The sequence below is a fragment of the Oratosquilla oratoria genome, chromosome 11 (genome assembly GCF_046742065.1).
Source record: "Oratosquilla oratoria isolate Oo_2021 chromosome 11, ASM4674206v1, whole genome shotgun sequence".
NCBI classification, from domain to species: Eukaryota; Metazoa; Arthropoda; class Malacostraca; order Stomatopoda; family Squillidae; genus Oratosquilla; species Oratosquilla oratoria.
In genome coordinates this window covers 50,689,809-50,710,698 of record NC_134787.1, presented here as the reverse complement: position 1 = coordinate 50,710,698, position 20,890 = coordinate 50,689,809, and the positions used below count along the sequence as shown (strand labels likewise).

Sequence of the window (20,890 nt, the reverse complement as noted above, 5' to 3'; positions counted from 1 at the left end):
TGTTCTTGATTCTTGTATGGTTTTTGCACACACTATTGTTTTGTCCAATTTGTCCCAGACATCCACCACTCTGTGTGGATTTTTTTTTTTTCCAGATCTCTTTTCATGTCCTCTTGTTTTTCTTCTATCCCACTTTAATAAGTGTGTACCCATTTACCTAGTTGTATTATATGGGAAGGGAGCTATGTTCGTAGTGACCCATCTTTGTATATTTCAGCATCAAGTTTGTTCTTCAATTGTGTGTGTATGTGTGGTTACATAAGTGTATTTACCTAATTGTAATTTTTTTTATTCTAATTGCATATTTGTCTTATCTTTTGTAGGGTCAAAATGAACCAGGATCAGTTTCTTTTAAAGTGGAACAATCATCAAAGCAACTTTGTTGAAGTCTTCAGCTTTTTGAGAACACAGGTACAAGTTTACTTTTGTTGCATGTTTTCTGTTCAAATTATGTACATATGAAATAATAAGTGTTTTAATTCTTGTTTTCTGATTCATCAAGCTTTTGATACTTTTCTTGTAGGATGCATTTGTTGATGTAACTCTGGCGTGTGATGGGAGATCCTTCTCAGCACACAAAGTAGTTTTATCAGCATGTTCTCCATATTTCCAGGTAAGGGTTAGAGAGTTGCACTGTGTAAGAGTGTAAATTAATTACCATCATAGGTTGACATCAAGAATGCTCCAATATGAGGGACATATAGTACCCCAATTTTTAAAAAGCAAAATTATGAGGAAGAGAGAGAAAAAAAAAAAAGTTTCATCATGTTCCCCTACCTTACCAAAATCCTTTGTAGGTGGTATAGGAACAGATCATCTTGACTATTTCAGACCTGAAATGATTGACAAACTATTTTATGATTAGTTCTTTACTGTCAGTGTCTCAGTGCAAGTGCATACATATAGGTGGGGCTACAGCTGGTGCAGTAGTTCAAGGATTTTATATCATTGAATGGACAGGGATCAGTGACAGTAGAGATGGACAGTAGAGGTGCCCATTTTAAAACCTGTAAACCCCCTCACCTCCATCAAAAGGTGCAGTCCTGAGAGCCTGACACTTGGTCTTTAGACTGGGCCCAGGATCTTTCTGTTAACCCCTTCCATACGGTGCCGCACACGTAGGCGTCATGAGGAGCAAGTGGATTCGCGACGCTGCCATATCGGCGTCTTGATTATATTTATTGTAGTCGCCCCTGTGTTTTTACATTCTCCCAAATGCGCCCTGAATCCCATTCTCTGTGGTTTTCAAAATTCGCGGGTGAAAGAGAGAACGATCGATATAAGCCGTGACTATATTTTATGATGCGAGTATTATTACGACACGTCATACGGCTGGCATTGGCTGCTGCCCGCGAGATTTAAGTCCCGTACTGAAGTGGTTAACTTCAGCAGGATTTCTTATACCTGTTCACACATGGATAGCTGGCAGGTGACTTTACTCCACTCTAGCTAACCATCTCCAGTGGTCATCCTCATCACCCTTGCATTTACCTTCTTTCGTTCCTACCACAAATATGTACATGTTGAACAACCATGGTGACATAATACAACTCTGGTGCAGTCTCGCCTTCACCTCAGACCACTCACTCACCATTCTCAATCCTGACACAAACTCTGTTACTTATGAAAATATCGGAGGGTGGAGGGGTGTGGAGTGTATTCAGGGATGGAATGGGTGGGAATGATTTTATGCCTTTTCCTTTTTGGCTACCTCCCTTGTAAGGGGGAAAAAGCCTTGGTATATGTATGTACTACTTCCCATGGTGCCATCCTATTGACCCAGTCATAACCCTTCTCCAGATCAAAAAAATCCATACATTTGGCCAAAAACTTTGCTCATATCTGTCTTACTACAGAAATTAGATCCACAAACCTTCTACCTTTCCCAAACCCACACTGCTCCTCGACAATCACTCCCTCTGTTTCTCTCCCAATCCTCTCAGTTAACACCCCATATGCCTTTCCAATTACGCTCAACAAACTGATCCCCTTAGAACTACTACAATCATATTTGTCTCCTTTTCTTTTGTAAAACAGAACTGTACAAGCACTCTTCCAGTCCTACAGCACATTCCCTTCCCTTATGCACACATTAAACAACCTCTCAAGCCTACCCATTACAGCTGTTCTTCTCCTTGTTAAATACTCTTCATAATAACCATCTAACTGAGGTACCTTACCTGCTTTCATCACTTTCAATGCTCTTGGTACCTCATATTTTTGTATAGCACTGTCATTATCTTCTACTGTCACAGTCATTTTCCTAGCACTTCCCAGTGCCACAACCAGTCCCTCCCCAACTTCATTCACATTCATCAGTTCTCTGAAATACTCTGTATATCTTTCCCTTACCACCTTACCTTCCATTAACATCTGTCCATCTGTGCCCTTTACCTTTTTCTCTACCTGACTTACCCCCCTTCCTGCTACATTTTCTTCCAGAATATGTTTTTGTTCTTCAAAATTCTGTCAAACTCCTACCTCATTTTATATCTGGCTGCTTCTTTGTGACCCTCACTCTGTTTTGCTTCTCTCTTCATCTGCCTTGTATGTGCTTCCCTAGTTCTACCTTTCAACCAGTCCTCATATGCTCACTTCTTTTCTCCAACCACCACCAGCTTTTCTTCTTCCCAGCATTCACAACTCTTCCTTCTGTTCCCTCCTATTCTCTTCATCCCACATAGCATTTATACACACTTTATCACTTCATCCTTGAAATGTACCCATACTTGTACTTCCCATGTATCCCTCACCACCTCCCACATTTCTCAGCTTCTGGTGTTCTTCTCATTGTGTTTAATTTCAGCACCTCCCTCCCTTTTCCTTCACCCCTTTTTTCTCCACTATTTCCCTTCTATCAAAAAATAATCTGGAACTTTTCCACTCCCCTGAAAGCATAAATGTTCAGGACTCTTCCAATTCTCCCTTTGGGTGTTATTACATAATCTTTTTGTGCCTTAGCAAGCACCCTTCCCTCCACCACCCTTCCTTGTGTATAATTATGCTTGGCTCTCTTCTTAAGTGCTCTGTTTACTATCATCAACTCCCTTGCTAAACACATCTCCAACATTGTCTCCACTATAATACTTACCTGGCACCCCAAACATCTGCCATTATCTGTTGGCTGACATCCTACTCTAACATTCAGATACCTCAACAACACATATCTATATATTCCTCCCAAAAGCTCTCTAAAGCTTAAAAAAAAAAAAAAAAAATCCTTTTCTTCATTTTTCTCATTAAAATTACCAGGGCTAAGGGTCATTCATATCACAACTTATCACTGGCAATGCAGGAAGGCACAGGTCTTTTATGTGTGTGTGTGTATATATATATATATATATATATATATATATATATATATATATATATATGTATGTATGTATGTATGTATGTATATATGTATACATACATATATCAACAGCTTTTTCCCCCCTTACAAGGGAGGTAGCCAAAGGCAATCCACATATATAAAATTGTGATTCCACAATTCCTGATGAACCCAGAGGTAAGAGGGCTAGGAAACATTTGTTGGGGCTAAGCTCAGTTTGATCTATTGAACACAGTTTTCCTCTTTTAGTTAACCACTTCAGTACGAGTCAAATTCTCGCACACAGCATTGGCTGCCATATGAATGATGCATCACACTACTGGCATTATAGAATATAAAGTCACTGCTGTATTACTTGTTCTCTTTTACTCTGAGTAATAATAAACACAGAAAATGTGATCAGACCAGTTCACAGAAACCGGGGTAACTCATGTACAACTAGAAAAAATATATAATCAGGAGTGGTTAAGAACATTGAGGGTTAACTCTAGTATGAACTCGTTTTAAATACTAATTCTTGGTCTTTTCTCTTTTTCTTTTTCAGGCCTTGTTCCAAGCCAACCCTTGCAAACACCCAATTGTCTTCCTAAAAGATGTCAAAGGGCAGGATTTGGAAGCTCTCATAGAATTTATTTACAGAGGCGAGGTAAGGGAATTCCAGAACAAACAAGTCACATATTTGGAATTAATCATCATTGTGTTCTCATTTTTTCATCTTCTATTTTACAAATATGTTGGAAGTTCTTGGAGTAGGACAGCGAATATTACTGCAGTGAAATTGTTTACATGGAACATGGAAGTGCTGGTAGTTTGATGGGTAATGAAAATGTATCCTCTTTCCCAGTGTCAGGATTGTAGTTTGGTTAACTGCAGAAACTAATTTTTTCAAGGGAGGTGTATGAGAAAAGGAAACAGAGTGAATGTCAATAATGTTAAAGTGATGGGAATGAGGAAAAGAGGGGTTGGAGAACCACTTAAGGTGATTATGGAAAGAGGAGGTGAAGGTTTTTAGATAAAAATAAACCCTGCTATTTGCTGATTTATCACTGTGGATTCACACATTCATGAAAGCTGCATGGCAGTAGCTCCTTCCTGCCACAACCCAGGTGTATTGTCACACATTTGTTCTTCTTGATGTGTCCCCAAGCAGGCCACGTGGTGGTGAGTTGTTCCTACCACTTCTTGGGCTTAGTGATAGTTTAATTCATACCACCCACCTGCTTGGATTACCTACCATTCTTGTAGAGTTCTTGTAGAGTTGTGACCTAATTTGAAAATCGTCTGTGTGACATGTGACTTCAGTGTGAATAAGAGTGTATGCAAGTCCAGTGGGGTGTTAAGAATTGTGATAACTACAAATTGTTGTGTCACAAACATTTGTGAGTTTTTTGCTATTTGTAGCATTATCATTCCCCTCACTCACTCACTCACTCCGTTGGATCTTGAACCTCGTGTAGATTCTGGTCCGCCAACAGTAATCCTCTCCATACCCTTCGGTCCTGTACTGCTTCCATCCAGGTAATTTTATTTATTCCTCTTCTGTCCATCTCCGCATCCACTCCATCTATCCATCTTTCCCCCAGCCCCCACAAATAACAAGGTTCATTTGTATTTAGGAGTAACATGTATTAGTGGTGGAAATGGAGAATGAAATGGTGGGAGCAAGGAAAGCTCTGAAGAAAGTGTGGGGGTGGGTATGGTCAATTAAGATTAAACTAGGGATAACTGAGAATACTGTAGAAATGTGACTTCTGTACAGAAGAGTTATAGACACTAAGATCACTCACATGGGAGAAAGTAATAATAGAGATTGATTGTTTATGGGCTGAAATGAAAGTGGGCTGTGTCAAAGAAGAAAGTTAGGGAGGAATGTAGGTGATATAAATTTTCAGAAGAGAAAATGAATAAAGCCTTATTGAAAGGTAAAATTTGGTAGCTAAGTCGAATGGTTAAAATGTACTGGCTGTTGCACAGTCATTGCCGGGTTCCTTGCCTCGTCAGCATCTGAGCATTTTCAGATGAGGCATGATCTTCAATTCTCCAAGTTTGTGTGAAGAAAGTGTCATAGAGGCAATGAAAGGAGACTTGAAACATTTCTTTCAAGATTGCAGAGATGGTCCAAGTATTGTAACATTACAAAGGAGATAGAAAGGTCTCATGGACCTCATTCCAATTCAATGCAGTATGTGGACCTGCATTACCATATACTTCATTGAGATCATTCATAACACTCCAAGTCTGGTCACTTCAAATCAGGCCTGTGTATATGATGTTGCAATTAGAAAAGATTAACTCCTACAAGCTCAACATTTGAGCCACATGCAGCAGTTTGTTTGTTGGTCTTATCCTAAGTTAATCGGGTTGCATAAATTGTGACCCTAATCCCAGAAACCCTAAGTTTTCACAGCTTTGCTTCCAAACATAATGATAGAAGAGTGAATACTGATAGTTTTCAAAGGGTGAAAGATGACCTAGGTCACTTCAACTGGAGTGTTGATGCAAATACAAGGTTTATCCTGGTCTATGTAAGTATGTATATATATATATATGATATATATATATATGTATATATATAATGTGTATATATATATATATATGTATATATAATGTGTATATATATACATATATATATATATATATATATACATTATATATATATATATATATATATATATGTATATACATGTATATATATATATATATATATATATATATATATATACATATGTATATATATATATATATATATATATAATGTATATATATATATATATAATGTATATATATATATATATATATATACACACATACACATACATATATGTTGACTATTATGACAAATAAGACTGAAGGTGAAAGAAGTAGACAAGGAGTAATGGGAGAATTTCACACTTTAACGTTTCGAACTGCAGGGTCTTGATCACAAAGCTAACAACTCAAACGTAACAGGATGTTTTATACACGGACGGGTAATCTCATGGGACGTTTCGGAGAGCTTGTTATTTTATTTGTGTATTCTTGTATTATTAATAAGCTTGTGGTCTCTTATGTAGGTTGAAAAAGAAAGCCAAAGAAATAATTAACAAAAGTAAAGATAAAAATAAGAATGATAATGAATGTAATAATGAAACCAGATATATCACAGTACCAAACTCTAATGTCAATTCATACTTAGACACTTTTCTCCTAAAAGCGGGCATCAAAATAGCCAGGACGTCAGGTAACAAAGTAGGACATTTGGTAACACGTAGCTATAATAATCCCACCAACGAAAACAGTGTTGTCCCTCTTCATATTTTGGTGAGTCTGGTCGCAGACTTAATAAAAGGATAAATGAACATAAAAATTACATAAAAGCCCATAGGACATCAAACTCCATAGTAATGCATGTGGATAAACATGGTCACCTTCCAGACTGGAACAACACAACCGTATTAAATAAAGGATCATCCAAGAAAATAAGGAAGACAATTGAGGCAGCATATATCAACACTAATAACAACATTAACCATAGAGAAGGCTTTATATGTTTAGCAAAAGCCACAAGCTTATTAATAAAAGAATACGCAAATAAAATAACAAGCTCTCCAAAGCGTCCCATGAGATGACCCGTCCGTGTATAAAACATCCTGTTACGTTTGAGTTGTTAGCTTTGTGATCAAGACCCTGTGGGTCGAAACGTTAAAGCGTGAAATTCTCCCATTACTCCTCGTCTACTTTCACCTTTAGTCTTACATATATATATATACAGGTAGTCGTCGACTTACAACCTATGCGACTTACGACTGATCGACTTTACGACCACGAGATAGTGCAATAATATTTAACATTTAATAGAGTAATAGAATTGCAATGTTATGTCTGGCAGCGCAGAACAATTACTCCGCACACCACGAGACGCTAGTACGATAGTTTTGGCAGGCTGCCGACAGCGTCAGCATCCCAGCCAGCTAAATATTCTTTCAATTTTTTGTTTGAAGTAAAATCTTTCCTAATTTTGCATTGCATTTTGTATTTTTGTATTTCTATATGTTTTGCAATTAATAAAATGTAACAATATTTTTTTTATGCATAGGCTAGTTTGTCGATAACAGTATGTTCGGTACAGTACGTAAACGGAAAGAATGTGTTTTGAAATAAAAAAAATTCCTAATTTTGCCTTGCATTTTGTATTTTTATATGTTTTGCAATTAATCAAATGTAACAGTAAAACTTTTTTATGCCTAGTCTGTTGTCGATAACAATATGTTCGGTACAGCATTTTGTATTTTTATGTTTTGCGATTAATAAAATGTAACAGTAAACTTTGTTTATGCATAGTCTGTTGTCGATAACAATATTTTCGGTACAGTACGTAAACGAAAAGAATGTGTTTTGAAATAAAAAAAAAATGTCCAAATTTTGCCTTGCAATGATTTTATTGTAACCAACAAAAAAGTATTTGTAGGTCAAAGATAACAGGACTTTATTCAGTATGCGTAGGCCTAGGCTACGTTTCCTAATGAAAATGATAAAAAAGTTAATGAATATTAAACAACGTAGCTCAAAGATAATAAGATTTTATTCAGTATGCATACGTTTCTTAAAGAAAGTCTGATGGTAAAATAATAAAAAGGTTAGAAAATACTCGTACAGTATTAGATATCATAGGTTAAAGATGATAGGATTTTATTCAGTATGCTTATGCCTAGGCTACGTTTCCCAAAGAAAATCAGATAAAATTATAAAAATTAAGAAATACTATACAACATAGTTCAAAGATGCTAAGATTATTTCAGTATGCTAAATATAATATACAATATATATATACAGTAACAAAAATATTTAAAGGGTAATATATACTGTATATATATATAAAGACCGACTTCCGTCCAGATTGACTTACGACCTGTCTGTTGGAACTGAACTCGGTCGTAAGTCGACGACTACCTGTATATATATATATATATATATTATATATATATATATTTATATATATATATATATATATATATATATATATATATATATATATATATATATATATATACATATACCATACACATACTAAAGGGCCTTTTCCCCTTACAAAGTAGGTGGTTTATCAAAGCATAGACTCAACCAAGATCTCATTTGTTGTCCCTCCCATCTTTGGACTTTGTGGATGAAGAGCCTGTCTTATGCCCTTTTGGTTGGACCACATGCAGTATAGCAAGACAGCACTTCCTGAGCAGGGCTTGACAGCCAGAGCTGATTTACCCCCTCCACTTCATTACATAACAACTCCACATTATTCATCCACATGGAAAATATATGGGGCAAACAAAAAAATATTCTTTCAGACATCATCATCTCCTTGTACTTTTAAATCCACTTTACATTCACCCGTATCTTTTGCACTCTCTCTTCCTTGATTGACATTCTTCTTACATCCATTGCCTCCTTAACCCTGTCCATCCTCCTTATTCTTGGCCTTTCCCTCAAGTTCCTTCCATCCACATCTATTTTCCATGCACTCTTAGCTAGTCATTTCACTCATACTTTCCATATACTCAGACCATCTCAGCATTCTTGGGTCAGTTCTGCCAGCTCACTTTCCATTCCCTACTCCTGGCTTCACCTCCACATTTCTTACCATCCATCCTTGTAACCCCCACTCTTCTTCTTGGACTAAATAGGCTCTTCCAATTTACCTCCTTCAAATTTTAAGATTGCTTCATACACCATGGGCACAGTCACTGTTTTGTACAGTCTTCTCTTTGTATTCATCTCCACATACATATTTCTTGTAATACTTTTTATATCCCCCAGACATTTGCTTCCCTTGAAAAAGAATAAAAAAAAATTCTAGCCTCACTTATAGTATGAGTACATAACCTTAAGGATGTACATCTAAGACCTAATGTGAAAATTAATAAGAAAATTAATACTCTTATTCACCAACTGCAAACTCTTGCCTAACACACTTATGTTTACCTATTTCACCACCTCATCAATATATATATATATATATATATATATATATATATATGTATATATTTGTAAATATACAGAGAGACTTGGATATGTTCTGGGAATGGAGTCAAAAGTGGGGAGTGAACTTCAACGTTAAGAAATGTAGTATAATGGAATTTGGAAAAGGTAAAAAAAAGAATATTAGGACAATATCAAATTGGTGCAAAGGAAGTAAAGAAAGTTAATTCCGAAAAGGACCTACGAGTAATTATCACCAAAGACATGTCCCCAGACAAGCATATAAACAAAATAGTCGGAGAAACCTACAATTTCCTAAGATCATTAAAGGTGGTTTTTAATTACTTGAATGAGGTAATGGTAAAGAAAATACTAGTCACACTGATAAGACCAGGATTGGAGTACACTGTAACACTATGGACACTCAGTACAAAAAAAGAATACAAGGAAAATGGAATCCAAAGAGCAACGACAAAGATGGCCCCAACACTTTCAAAATTGACATACAAGCAGATTGTCGAAACAAACTACCAACCTTGGAACAAAGAAGAGAAAGAGGTGATCTATTGTCCATTTACAGAATCATGAAAGGAATGGAAATCCTTGACAGAAAAGACTTATTAACGTGGGATAGAAGAAATACAAGGGGACATGAAAAGAAACTCAAAAAAGATAGTTATAGAAGAAACCTGAACCTGCAGCATGTGGGCTTCTCCTTCAAGAGACACCTGAACACCAGTTTGATCCTGGCAAACATCTTGTTCTTGGTGTTGTAGGCAGTATGATTGGTGTAATTTTCAACTGTGCCTCACACATAATAGTCAATGGGGTTGCAATCAGGCGAGTTGGGGGGCCAGATGTTGGAACTGAAGTCGTAGACGTTCTCAGACAGCCACTTCTGGGTTTTCCTGGAAGTGTGACATGGAGCTGAGTCCTGCTGCCACACGTATGATCTTACCGCAGCCACCCTCTCCACCCAGCACTTGACAACAGTAGACAGCAACTCAATATAGTCATCTGAAATGAGTCTGAGTCCCTCTTCAAAGATGTGGGGTGGCATGACATGGCCTTCGCTGGAAACACACCCTTAGACTATCACAGTTTGAGGGAACTTGGTCTTCATGAAGTGTGGGACTTTGTGCGGACTGTAGGCTAGCCATCTGTCGTTCTGTGTGTTGTGCAACTGGTCCTGGCAGAATTTCTTCTCTGAGAAGGACCAGAGCATCCCCAGCTCAACTGGGTGTTTGACCTTGTTAAGGAGTTTCTTGGCTTTTGTAAGGCAATTCTCTTGGGTCTTGGCAGTGAGTAGTTGGCCCTTGCGCCTCTTGTATGAGGAGTAGCAAAGATCCTCATTCAGCGCTTTCTTCATAGTCATTGCCTTGCCTGGATCTTGTTGCACTTTTTTTTCGCAGCTTCTCAATGAATTTCATTGTGCGGACAGTCAGAATGCCTGCTATGATCCTGCTAGCCACTGCTTCCACACCTCCGTCACAATTCTCCAGCTCACATCTCATGGTTTTCATGGTATTCAAGGAGCACTGAGCTGAAGCTAAGATTTCCGAATTTTTGAATCTGGCACGAATCATCATGGTGCAGATCACTCTCTTCCAATATTCCGGTGCTTTTCAGTTGTCCATGCTCTCTAGCTCTCACACCAACCAGTAGTACACAGAATCAACTATCCATTGTACTTTACCACTAATAAATCCTTCAAATAGTTCTGAAATGACAGAAGGTAAAAAAGTTATTAAATTTATCCCAAACACCCTGTAGATTTTATGTGATCAGATGCTTGAAATTAATATTGTATGAAAATGATAAAATTATGTGATTTATTTTTTTCCAGGTAAGTGTCTCCCAGTCAGAACTAGCTTCACTCATCAGCACCGCAGAAAATTTGAAAATCAAAGGACTGGCTGAGCCTGACCGTCCCATAGACAAAAGCAAGAGACTTAGCTCACCAACGAGACAGCAACAACATGTCTCACAGTCGGTCACCTTGCCTTCCTCTGCACAAACTTCCTCTTTCTCCCCGTCTAGTCCAAGTGCCAAACGTAAAAGGGTGGATTCCTTTCATGCTCCGTTTAGTGTCGTTAGAGAAAAAGAGGAAAAGGTGATAGTGGGTAGCCACAAGGAGAACATTATTCACCATGAACATCCCTCCCCGAGTGGAATTTTGCCCCTTGAAACTCCTGTGCTGGACACCGGTGTCCCTAAATCGTACTCTAGTCACCCCCATGCCGTGTCCGAGGGGTCATTATACACAGTGTCGGGAACAAATCTGTATTCTGGTGCCGTGCAAGTGTGTTCTGGACGCAGTGTCGCAAGGGAACAATTCCAGTCGAGTGAACACTACCCTAGCAGTGATGAAGGCACACTTCCGGGGCCTTCTGGTATGCAACAATCCACGCCGCAATCACAGCAGCAACAGCAATCACAACAACAGCAACAACAACAACAAACACATCCAGATACAAGTTTGGTAAGTTTACTACGATTTCACAAGGAATTGTGATGCAATGTAATTTTGATTTTAGTTATAGAAATATACACGGTGCTGATATGATGGAAGTTGTGGTTCAACAGAAAGTTGTCACAGCTTGTGTTGTCCTAGTTAACGTGCTTCAATCTGAAGTGTGCACTTTGTTGCAGCCGCCCATCAAAATAGAACCCACCATATCAGCTTCCGGAGAAGGTTGGGAAGAAAGCAATCAGAGTTTTGAGGGAGGAGGTCTAGGAGCTGCAGCTGTGGTTGCAGCTGCAGCTGTGGCGGGCGGGGTCCCAGCGGGTGCAGAGGGCTTGGCTGTACAATACCCAATTCAGCCTGAGATTTCCGAGTCCCAGGCAGGACAAGATTCTTCAAGGGTGAGTGTTCTTTTGTTTATGTCTAGATTTTGCTGCTGTTTCACTTCAGTTTTTAACTTTGTTTTTATATAATTATCTTGAGCTCATGTTTACCCTGAAACAGCAGCCTATTGCCAAAGTATTTATCATTATATAATTTTGTCTGTAACATCTACTTGTATAGTTATGATTTGGTTGTTACCATGCCTTCAGCATAATATATATAATATTGTGAGCACTTATTTTATCATTGTAGTTCTTTGGATTGCTTGTAAGAGAGCTAGATGCATACTTTGGCTGGATGTGCATGCCTTGTATCTTTTCTGAATTGGAATGGTCATTTTTAATGGAGGAAGACATTATCCTATGTGTGTTTTTAGTTGACATGAAAGTATTTTCATGTTAGAAGATTACATATTCTCCTTAGTATTGCTGAGTTTTCAGTTTCTGTCCTCTCTTTTCTTCTTTGTATTATTTTGGTTTTTATTCCTTGAAAGTGTTGTCAGCATGCCCGTGACTTTATTTTTTCTTGCTACTTTCCAGTAATATTGTGTACTGAAGCAATGATATCTATCAAAGTGCTTGAAACTCTTCAAAAAGATATTACAAATGTACTGATGAACTCTTCTATGCTAAATCAAGTAGACCCCTAAAGAGAACTTTTGTTTCAAACATTCTCATCTTTGGTCCACTGAAACTTTCTATGGTAAGCTGTTGGTTGAGTCTCGGTTTATCTGGTACTGTTGAAGTACAGTCTTCTTCATAGTTCTGTATATGTAGCTTCTCTTCCACTTGCATCATTGAGGCTTGCCTGTTGTGTAGAGTAGGTTGGCAGACGTTGAGCGACTGCCGGAAAGTGATGACGGTTTGTCTCGTTGCAGGGGCAGGGGTTGTTGGGTCTGGAGAGACGGGGCCATGGGGACAAGGAATTGATGGAGGAGGTTGTAGTCATGATGGAAGAGGATGAGGGAGGGCAAGGGTTCTGGTGTCGCTTCTGTGGCATTCGCATCAAACGAATTGACAATTACCACAGGCACATGCGCAAACACTCAGGGGAGAAGCGCTTTCTCTGCTCCTTCTGCCTCAAGCCCTTTGCCAGATCAGATGCCTTGAGTGTCCACACAGCCAAGTGTCGTGCAGGAAGATTGGCCATGCTTAAGTTATAGAACGCTGAGCATTCATGATGGTTTTACAGAAAAAGAGCACTAAGATACTCCTACAGTTGTATGAAAACATGCAAGCTGTTGACAAATTTGACAGGCTTCCTAAATGTAGTAAATTTTTCAAGATAGGCTCTAGTTGTATAGCTTTACTGGAACTATGGAGTTCTGATCCTAGATAAGATGTTCTAGTGCCCTAAGATACTTTTTTATGATTCTTATCTGTAAGATATGAAATATCTGTAAATTGGCTACGAATAAATCTAAATCTCAAATAAGTGTATGAATTATTTTCGATAGATTTAGAAACTGAGAGTGATGCTCATGGTAAATTATTGAAAGATTTGGAGTTGGCTACTTTTGATGCCACAGTACAAAGAAGAAAGAAAATAATCCACACACAGTATTTTACAAGGGAATTGATAATTGATGCTGGCTTGACCACAAATAAGGATGGGACTTCATAGTAATTGGTTGGTCCCCTTTTTGGAGTTTAATGTTTTAAGGTAATTCAGCAGTGGAGGTATTGAGCATGCATGCCATCCAAAGAAAGCTGTCACATTTGAGTCCTTGAATATCGAAGTTGTTCCTGCTAGGTGTGAGAATAATGTGATCCAAGAATTGAACATTCCAAATGCCTGACATGGTTCTTGTATGTAGGTAGATATCTTAAGAATTTCAGAGTGTCTTCTTGGAATTAAGCCAAGGTTTTCTTGAATATTAAATCACAGAATACCCTTAGGAGTACAAGGGTACTCTTAAAGGAAGTGAGAATTTGGTACTAGGAATTTTCTGGTGTTCCATACTGTACCTGGAAGAAATATATTGAAAACAATTGCCATCATGGGCTTGTGCTTTCCTTTTACGCTGGAAGTAACGGGCAGACATTTCATGGTAGATTTGTCAGGATTATTTTTTGTCATGTATGAATTTTGAGAGTTTCAGGAGCTTGTACTTCTTTGTTCAGAGTTGGTCTTTTGTAAGTGGTTAAATTATAGTAATTCCTTCCATACCTAAACCATTATTGTCCTGACTTTGCCATTATTACACAATTTATGTATATTTTGTTCCATTTTTTTTCCTTCAGAATAGGAAATATAGCTCTGCAGTGACAGAATGTGAAAGGGAATGAGGTGGGGGGGTTTACTGTGTGTATCCAAATACTCCCCAAATCCAAACACCCTGTGGCTCAGTTAGTTTGAATATAGGAAGGATTATTGTATTTTGAAACTCGAGCCATTTTCATTTCTGGGTCTACATGGTCTTTAGAGACCAAAAGGTGTTGGTTCCAAGGAATTTGAGGTCATGTGATTATTTAATCTTTTGTCATTATTTAGTTATTTTTTCCTTGGGGGGCTGGGGGAACAATTATTGATGGGTTAACTTAATAAAGAAGCTTTTAGATGTGCATAATTTTTTTTTTTTTTTTTTTTTACTGGCAACCTTTAAATGTTATTTAGTTGTATAGACTGGCCAATAAGATGAGTATTATTTAATTTGTATGATTTTTTTCTAGGTTTCCCCTTATTTGGTCAAGTATGGCTTAGTTGACAGAGAGAGAAAAATATATGTTTTTGTTAGATAACTAAATGCTTACTAATATGACAATATTCTCAGATATGGGAATGGGGTAATGGTACATTTGGTGGTGCACAAAAATTTAATACTATTTCTAACACTTGCTGGAGGTTGGGAATGGAGGTAGTCCAAATTCTGCTTGTGGCAAGTGATTTTGAAATAAGGGCATACTACATTAAATTCCTTGCCTCAAAAAATCTGTATTTTCTTGAGTGAATGAGGTAGGGGCATGTGTAAACCAGCTTTGGCTGTTGGGTTCCTCTGTGGAGGTGCTGTGTTGTGTTGCATTGCCTCCGACCCAAGCACTGGGTGTGGGGCAGCCATGAAGAAGTTGGATGGGAAGGACAGTTGGTCTTAAGATGGGTGTAGGGTGGGTGTATGTTTTGACTTGGTCACCTGACATATAATGGGAAAAGGGCCTTTTGGTATGTGTATGTAATATTGTTATTAAGAATTTATTATTATTATAATTGATATTATTATTAATATTGTTATTATTATTATTGTATTATTATTTGACTTTGGTAACCTTCCTTGTAAGGGGAAAAAAGCCCGGGGTATATGAATGTATATTATTATTATACATCTAGGAGGAGCCAAGAAAAATGGTAGGGGTGGTGAATGGGAGTGGAGTATGTGGGGGTGAAATGAGTGGGAGTGGATTTGTGCCTTTGACTTTGGCTACCTCCCTTGTAAGGGGGAAAAAGCCATTGGTATATGTATGTATTATTATACATATAACTAGGGCCTCTTCCCCTTTACAAGGGAGATAGTCAAAGTCAAAGGTATAAATCCACTCCCCCCCACCCCCATTTCATCCCCACATACTCCACTTCCATTCACCACCCCTCCCTCCCTCTTCTTGGCTCCTCCTGGATGACATGTCATTCCTGTATCTCACCCACTGCCCTGCGTCAGAAGGAATGCAGCAAGACACAGCACATTCAGAGCAAGGCCTCTTTATATAATCAACAACAACCCTCTCAGTCCCCTCATGCAGAGGAAGAGAGGACAGGGAGAAGTCCCTTCTGGCTGTGTCAAAATATCATTCACACATGCTCATTGCCCACCTACTCCCATGCATCACAGCATCATCTATACACAAACATTCACCACTCATCCCTATCTTCTGTCTTTTCCCTTCCTCAACAGACATCCCCCTCTTTCCCAGTGCCCCTTTTTCTCCATCCATCTCATCCTTGGTCGCCCCCTCATGTTCACTTCCTCCACCTCTGCCATCCATACCTCTGTTATTAATCTTTCTTCACCTATTCCTTCCATGTGTCCAAATCATCCCAACACACTGTCATCAACCCTATCTCCCAACTCCCTTTCCACCCCATCTCTCCTCCTCACTTCCTTGTTTCTCATTCTATCCAGCCTAGTAACCCCAACCATACTTCTCAGGAATTTCATCTCAAACACATTGAAACTCTTCCATTCTTCCTCTCTTATGTTCCATGTTTCTGTCCCATACAATGCTGTTGGCACAATCACCCCTTCATACAATCTCCTCTTAGCATCCTTTCACAAATGTCTGTTTCTCATCACACTTTTTAATGCCCAAGGCATTTACTTGATTCTCTCAATCTACATTCTACCTCCACCTCCACTCCACCCTTTCCTGCCACATCCATACATACATACATACATACATATACCAAAGGCTTTTTCCCCCCTACATGGGGGGTAGCCACAAAGAAAAAGGCATAGAAACCACTCCCACCCATTCCATTTCCTATATATTCCACTCCCCTCCACCCTCCTCCCTCCCTCTTATCTTGGCACCTCCTGGATGACGGGTCATCCCTGCATCCTGTCCACTGCCTTGGGTCAGAAGCAGTGTCGCAAGACACAGCACATCCACAGCAAGGCCGCTTCATAAATTCAGCGACCCCCCCTCTCCGTCCCCTCATGCAGAAGAGGAGAAGACGGGGAGAAATCCCTTTGGGCTGCGTCAATTTTTTTTTCTCATACATACCTCCTCACCCCCCATCCCCCACCCACTCCCCCTCATGCATCATAAATTATCATCATCTATACACAACCCCTCTCCGTTCACCCCTATCTTCTGTCCTCTCCCGTCCTTCCTCCACAGACATTTCTCTCTTTTGTAATGCCCCTTTCACCCCATCTATCCATCTTATCCTAGGATGCCCCCTCATATTCACTCCTTCCACCTCTGCCTTCCATACTTCTTTTACTAATCTTTCTTCACTCATTCGCACCCAAGTATCTAAAACTATCCACTTCCTCCAGTCTCTCTCCCTTAATACTCCCAATTTGCTGCCACTTTCTCCCCTTGTACATCTCACCAGCTTAATTTTACTCACATTTATCTTCAAGTTCCTTCTTTTGAACACCCTCCCAAACTCTATCACCAACTTCCTTAATCCCTCCCTACAAATGCAGTGTCATCAGCAAACAACAATTGACTTGTCTCCAATTTTTTTCCATTTTCTTTAACCATCTCTAATCCCTGTCCCATTACCCTTGCATTTACCTCTTGCACCACCCCATCCATGTATAAATTGAACAGCCATGGCAACATGACATCCCTGGCAAAGTCCCACCTTTATGTCTTTATTAGTTATGAATGTTGTTATTATTATCATTATTATTATTATTATTATTATTATTATTATTATTATTATTATTCTGTATATATTATATATATATATATATATATATATATATATATATATATATATATATATATATATATATATATATATATATATATATATATATATATATATATATGATGAATGGTTTAGACAGATGAGAGAGTGGATTATTCTTCCTTCACACACACTCACCAAGGACTTCTTTCCCCGTATAAAGGAGATAGCCAGCCAAGGCACATACCCACGCCCATTTACTCCACTCCACACCTATTCAATACCCATTTGTTTCCTTTCCATCTTAGCTCCTTGTGGATGAAGGGTCACTTCTGTTTTCTGCCTACTGTCTGGGTCAGAGGCAATACACTAAGACACAGCACATCAACAGCAGGGCTGCTTCATATACACAGTGACCCTCCCTCATCGTCTCCTCATGCAAAAAATAGAGAAATCCCTTTGAGCTGTGGCAAAGTGTCACCCATACACAACCATTCTCTACTCACACTTCACCTCTACCCTCTGACTTCCTGCTCAGCAGACATTCCCCTCTTGCTCAAAGCCCCTTTCACCCCATTCATCCATCTCATTTTTGGTCACCCCTTCGAGGTTACTCAATCCACCTCAGCTTTCCGTGCTCTTTTTGTTAATCTTTCATCACTCATTCTTTTGATATGCCCAAACTATCTCAATAATCTTTCATCAGCCTGATCTTCTAGCTCACTTTCTAACCCTGTTCTCCTCCTCACTTCAGTTATGAATCATTCCATCCTTGTAACTCCTACCATAGTACTCAGACACATCACCTCAAGCACATTTCAACTTCTCTCTACCTCTTGATTTCCAAGTCTCTGCCCCATACACTGTTGTAGGCACAATCACCACTTTGTATAATCTTCTCTTTACATCCATTTCAAAAGATTACAAAGGCGGAGCATGCCGACAGGATACCTTTTGATCCATATCTAGGTCAGATGCAAAAAAAAAAAAAAATCATAATAAAAAAAAATAATAAATAGAAACTATAATAATATAGATAACAAATGTAATAAATAAATGCATAGGTATAGTTAAATAATAAACAAACAGGTAAATAGTAAATAATAATAAATTGACATATAACTAATAATAAATGGAAGTCAGACAGATAAAAGATAACAAAAAAAAAAATAATAATATAAGATAAATTGTAATCATTACAGCATCTTACTTAGGTATTTCTAGATACCTGTTTCTCATAACACTTATCAAACCCCGAAGACATTTACTTGCTTCCCTCATTGTACAATGTACCTTGACTCCCTACTCCTCCATTTCTTGCTACATGGGACCCCAAATACATAAAACTATCCACTTCCTCTAGCCTCTCTTCAAAGACTTACTTCCAACTTGCTGCCACCCTCTCCCCTTGTGCATCTCATCACCTTTTACCTACATTTACTTTTAACTTCCTATCACATACTTTCCAAACTCTGTCACTAAATGCTTTAGATCTTCCTCTGACCCTGCCACAAGTGCAGTGTCATCCACAAACAACAACTGGCTCACCTCCCACTTCCCTCTGCTATCTCTAACCATCTCCAATCTCCTGTCCATTACCCTCACCTTTATCTCCCACACCACCCCATCCATGTGCACATTGAACAGCTATGGCAACATGACACAGCCCTTATGCAACCCCATCTTTACCTAAAGCCCTTTGCTCTCACAATTTCCAATGGTAACACAAATTCTACTATCATGAAAACTCATAAATGCCCTTTATAAATTTCCCCCCAATCCATAGTCCCCCAAAAAAGATCCATATCTTTGCCAAAAACTTTTTGTTAATCTACCTTACTGCAAAAAATTGATCCATGCACTATTTACCTTTCCTACACCCAAACTGCTCTTTACCAATTATTCCCTCTGTTCCCCCCTAATCCTCTCAGGTAAAACTCCCCCATGTCTTTCTAACCACAGTCAACAAACTGATCCCTCTAAAATCACTACATTTGTATTTATCCTCTTTTCCTTTGTAAAGTAGATTTATACAAGCATTCCTACAATCCTCTGGCACACTCCCCTCCCTTAGACACACATTAAACAGCCTCACCAGCTAATCCATTGCAACCATACCTCTCTTTGTGAGAGACTCTTCATGACACCCATCCATCCCAGGTGCCTTACCAGCTGTCATAATTTTAAAGAATTCTTGTACCTCATCTTTTCTTATATATCTTTCATTTTCGTCTCATCAGTTATTTTCTTAGAGCGTCCCACTGCCACAGTCAATCCCTCCTACCACATTCAACAACTCTAAAATACTCTACCCATCTTCCCCTTATGTAACCTCTCCTCCATTAACATCTGTTCATCTTTGTCTTTTACATTTTCCTCTCTATCTGACTCACCCCTCCATGCTCTCCTCACTTCCTCCTGAAACATCATTTTATTCTTTTAAAAAATTTCTGTCATACTCCTACCCCATTTTATGTCTGCATTTTATATTTTTACCTCCGTTATCTTACATTTTGGTTCTATCTTTTTGTTGTACCTCTCATATGCTTTGCAATCAGTGCCTATATGCTTGCTTCTTCTCTTCTACTACCATCTTCACCTCATCATTCCACCACTCACTACCCTTCAATTCCTTCTCATCCTCCTTGTTCCACATACTACCTTTGCACACCTTGACACTTCCTCCTTGAAACAATCTCATTCCTCTTCTACTCCTACTGTATCCTTCACCACCTTCCACACTTCTCTCAGATCCAGGATTTACTTCTCCTTTTCCTTCTCATTCAAATTGGTTACACTAAGCACCTCTCTACCTTCCACCCTTTTCCTCTTCCTCCACTTGTCTTTCACTTCCAATTTCCCTTCTACCAAAAAGATTATGTGACACACCCACTTTCTCCCACAAGAACATAATTATTATTTATATTATATTATTATCATTATTATTATTATTATTATTATTATTATTATTATTATTATTATTAGATATCATTATTATTATTATTATTATTATTGTCTGTGTCAAGCTGCATTGCTTCTGACCTGAGGGGACAGGGTTAACCTTTCATCCCCAAGGAGTTACAGTAAAATGGACAACAAATAGGTGTCGGGTGAAGGGTGGTGTATACTTTAAAAAGGAGAAAGGGCCATTTGGTATATTTTATATTTATTATGGTGGGATTTACAGGGATGGATAGAATTAAGACATGAGGTGATACTGAGAGCAGGTGTAGGAAGAGAGCTAGCAGATAAGGTTAATCAAAGAATATTGGGATGGTTTGGGCATATGGAAAGAATAAGTGAAGAAAAACTAGCAAAAAGAATGTGGAAGGCAGAGGTGGATGAAATGAAATTGAGGGAAGACTGAGAATGGGTTAGATGGATGGGTATAAGGGGAATGTCTG

The 20,890-nt window shown here is 38.5% G+C and overlaps 1 protein-coding gene across 11 annotated transcripts in view; it reads left to right on the top strand.

Annotated features, from left to right (window-relative positions):
• Positions 1–20,890, top strand: part of LOC143029817 (uncharacterized) — a 123,748-nt gene that overhangs the window by 31,645 nt on the left and 71,213 nt on the right. For 10 of the 11 annotated variants that reach the window (XR_012966881.1, XM_076192863.1, XM_076192864.1 and 7 more), the window contains 5 exons: positions 324–411; positions 524–613; positions 3,876–3,977; positions 11,130–11,765; positions 11,936–12,148. Coding sequence is in view for 10 of the 11 variants with exons in the window: in XM_076192863.1 (XP_076048978.1) it covers positions 331–411; positions 524–613; positions 3,876–3,977; positions 11,130–11,765; positions 11,936–12,148 (1,122 nt within the window). In the remaining variant the exon portion in view is untranslated. Of the gene's footprint in view, positions 1–323; positions 412–523; positions 614–3,875; positions 3,978–11,129; positions 11,766–11,935; positions 12,149–13,008; positions 15,417–20,890 lie in introns of those variants that run through there. The other variant, XM_076192865.1, reaches the window with a different exon arrangement.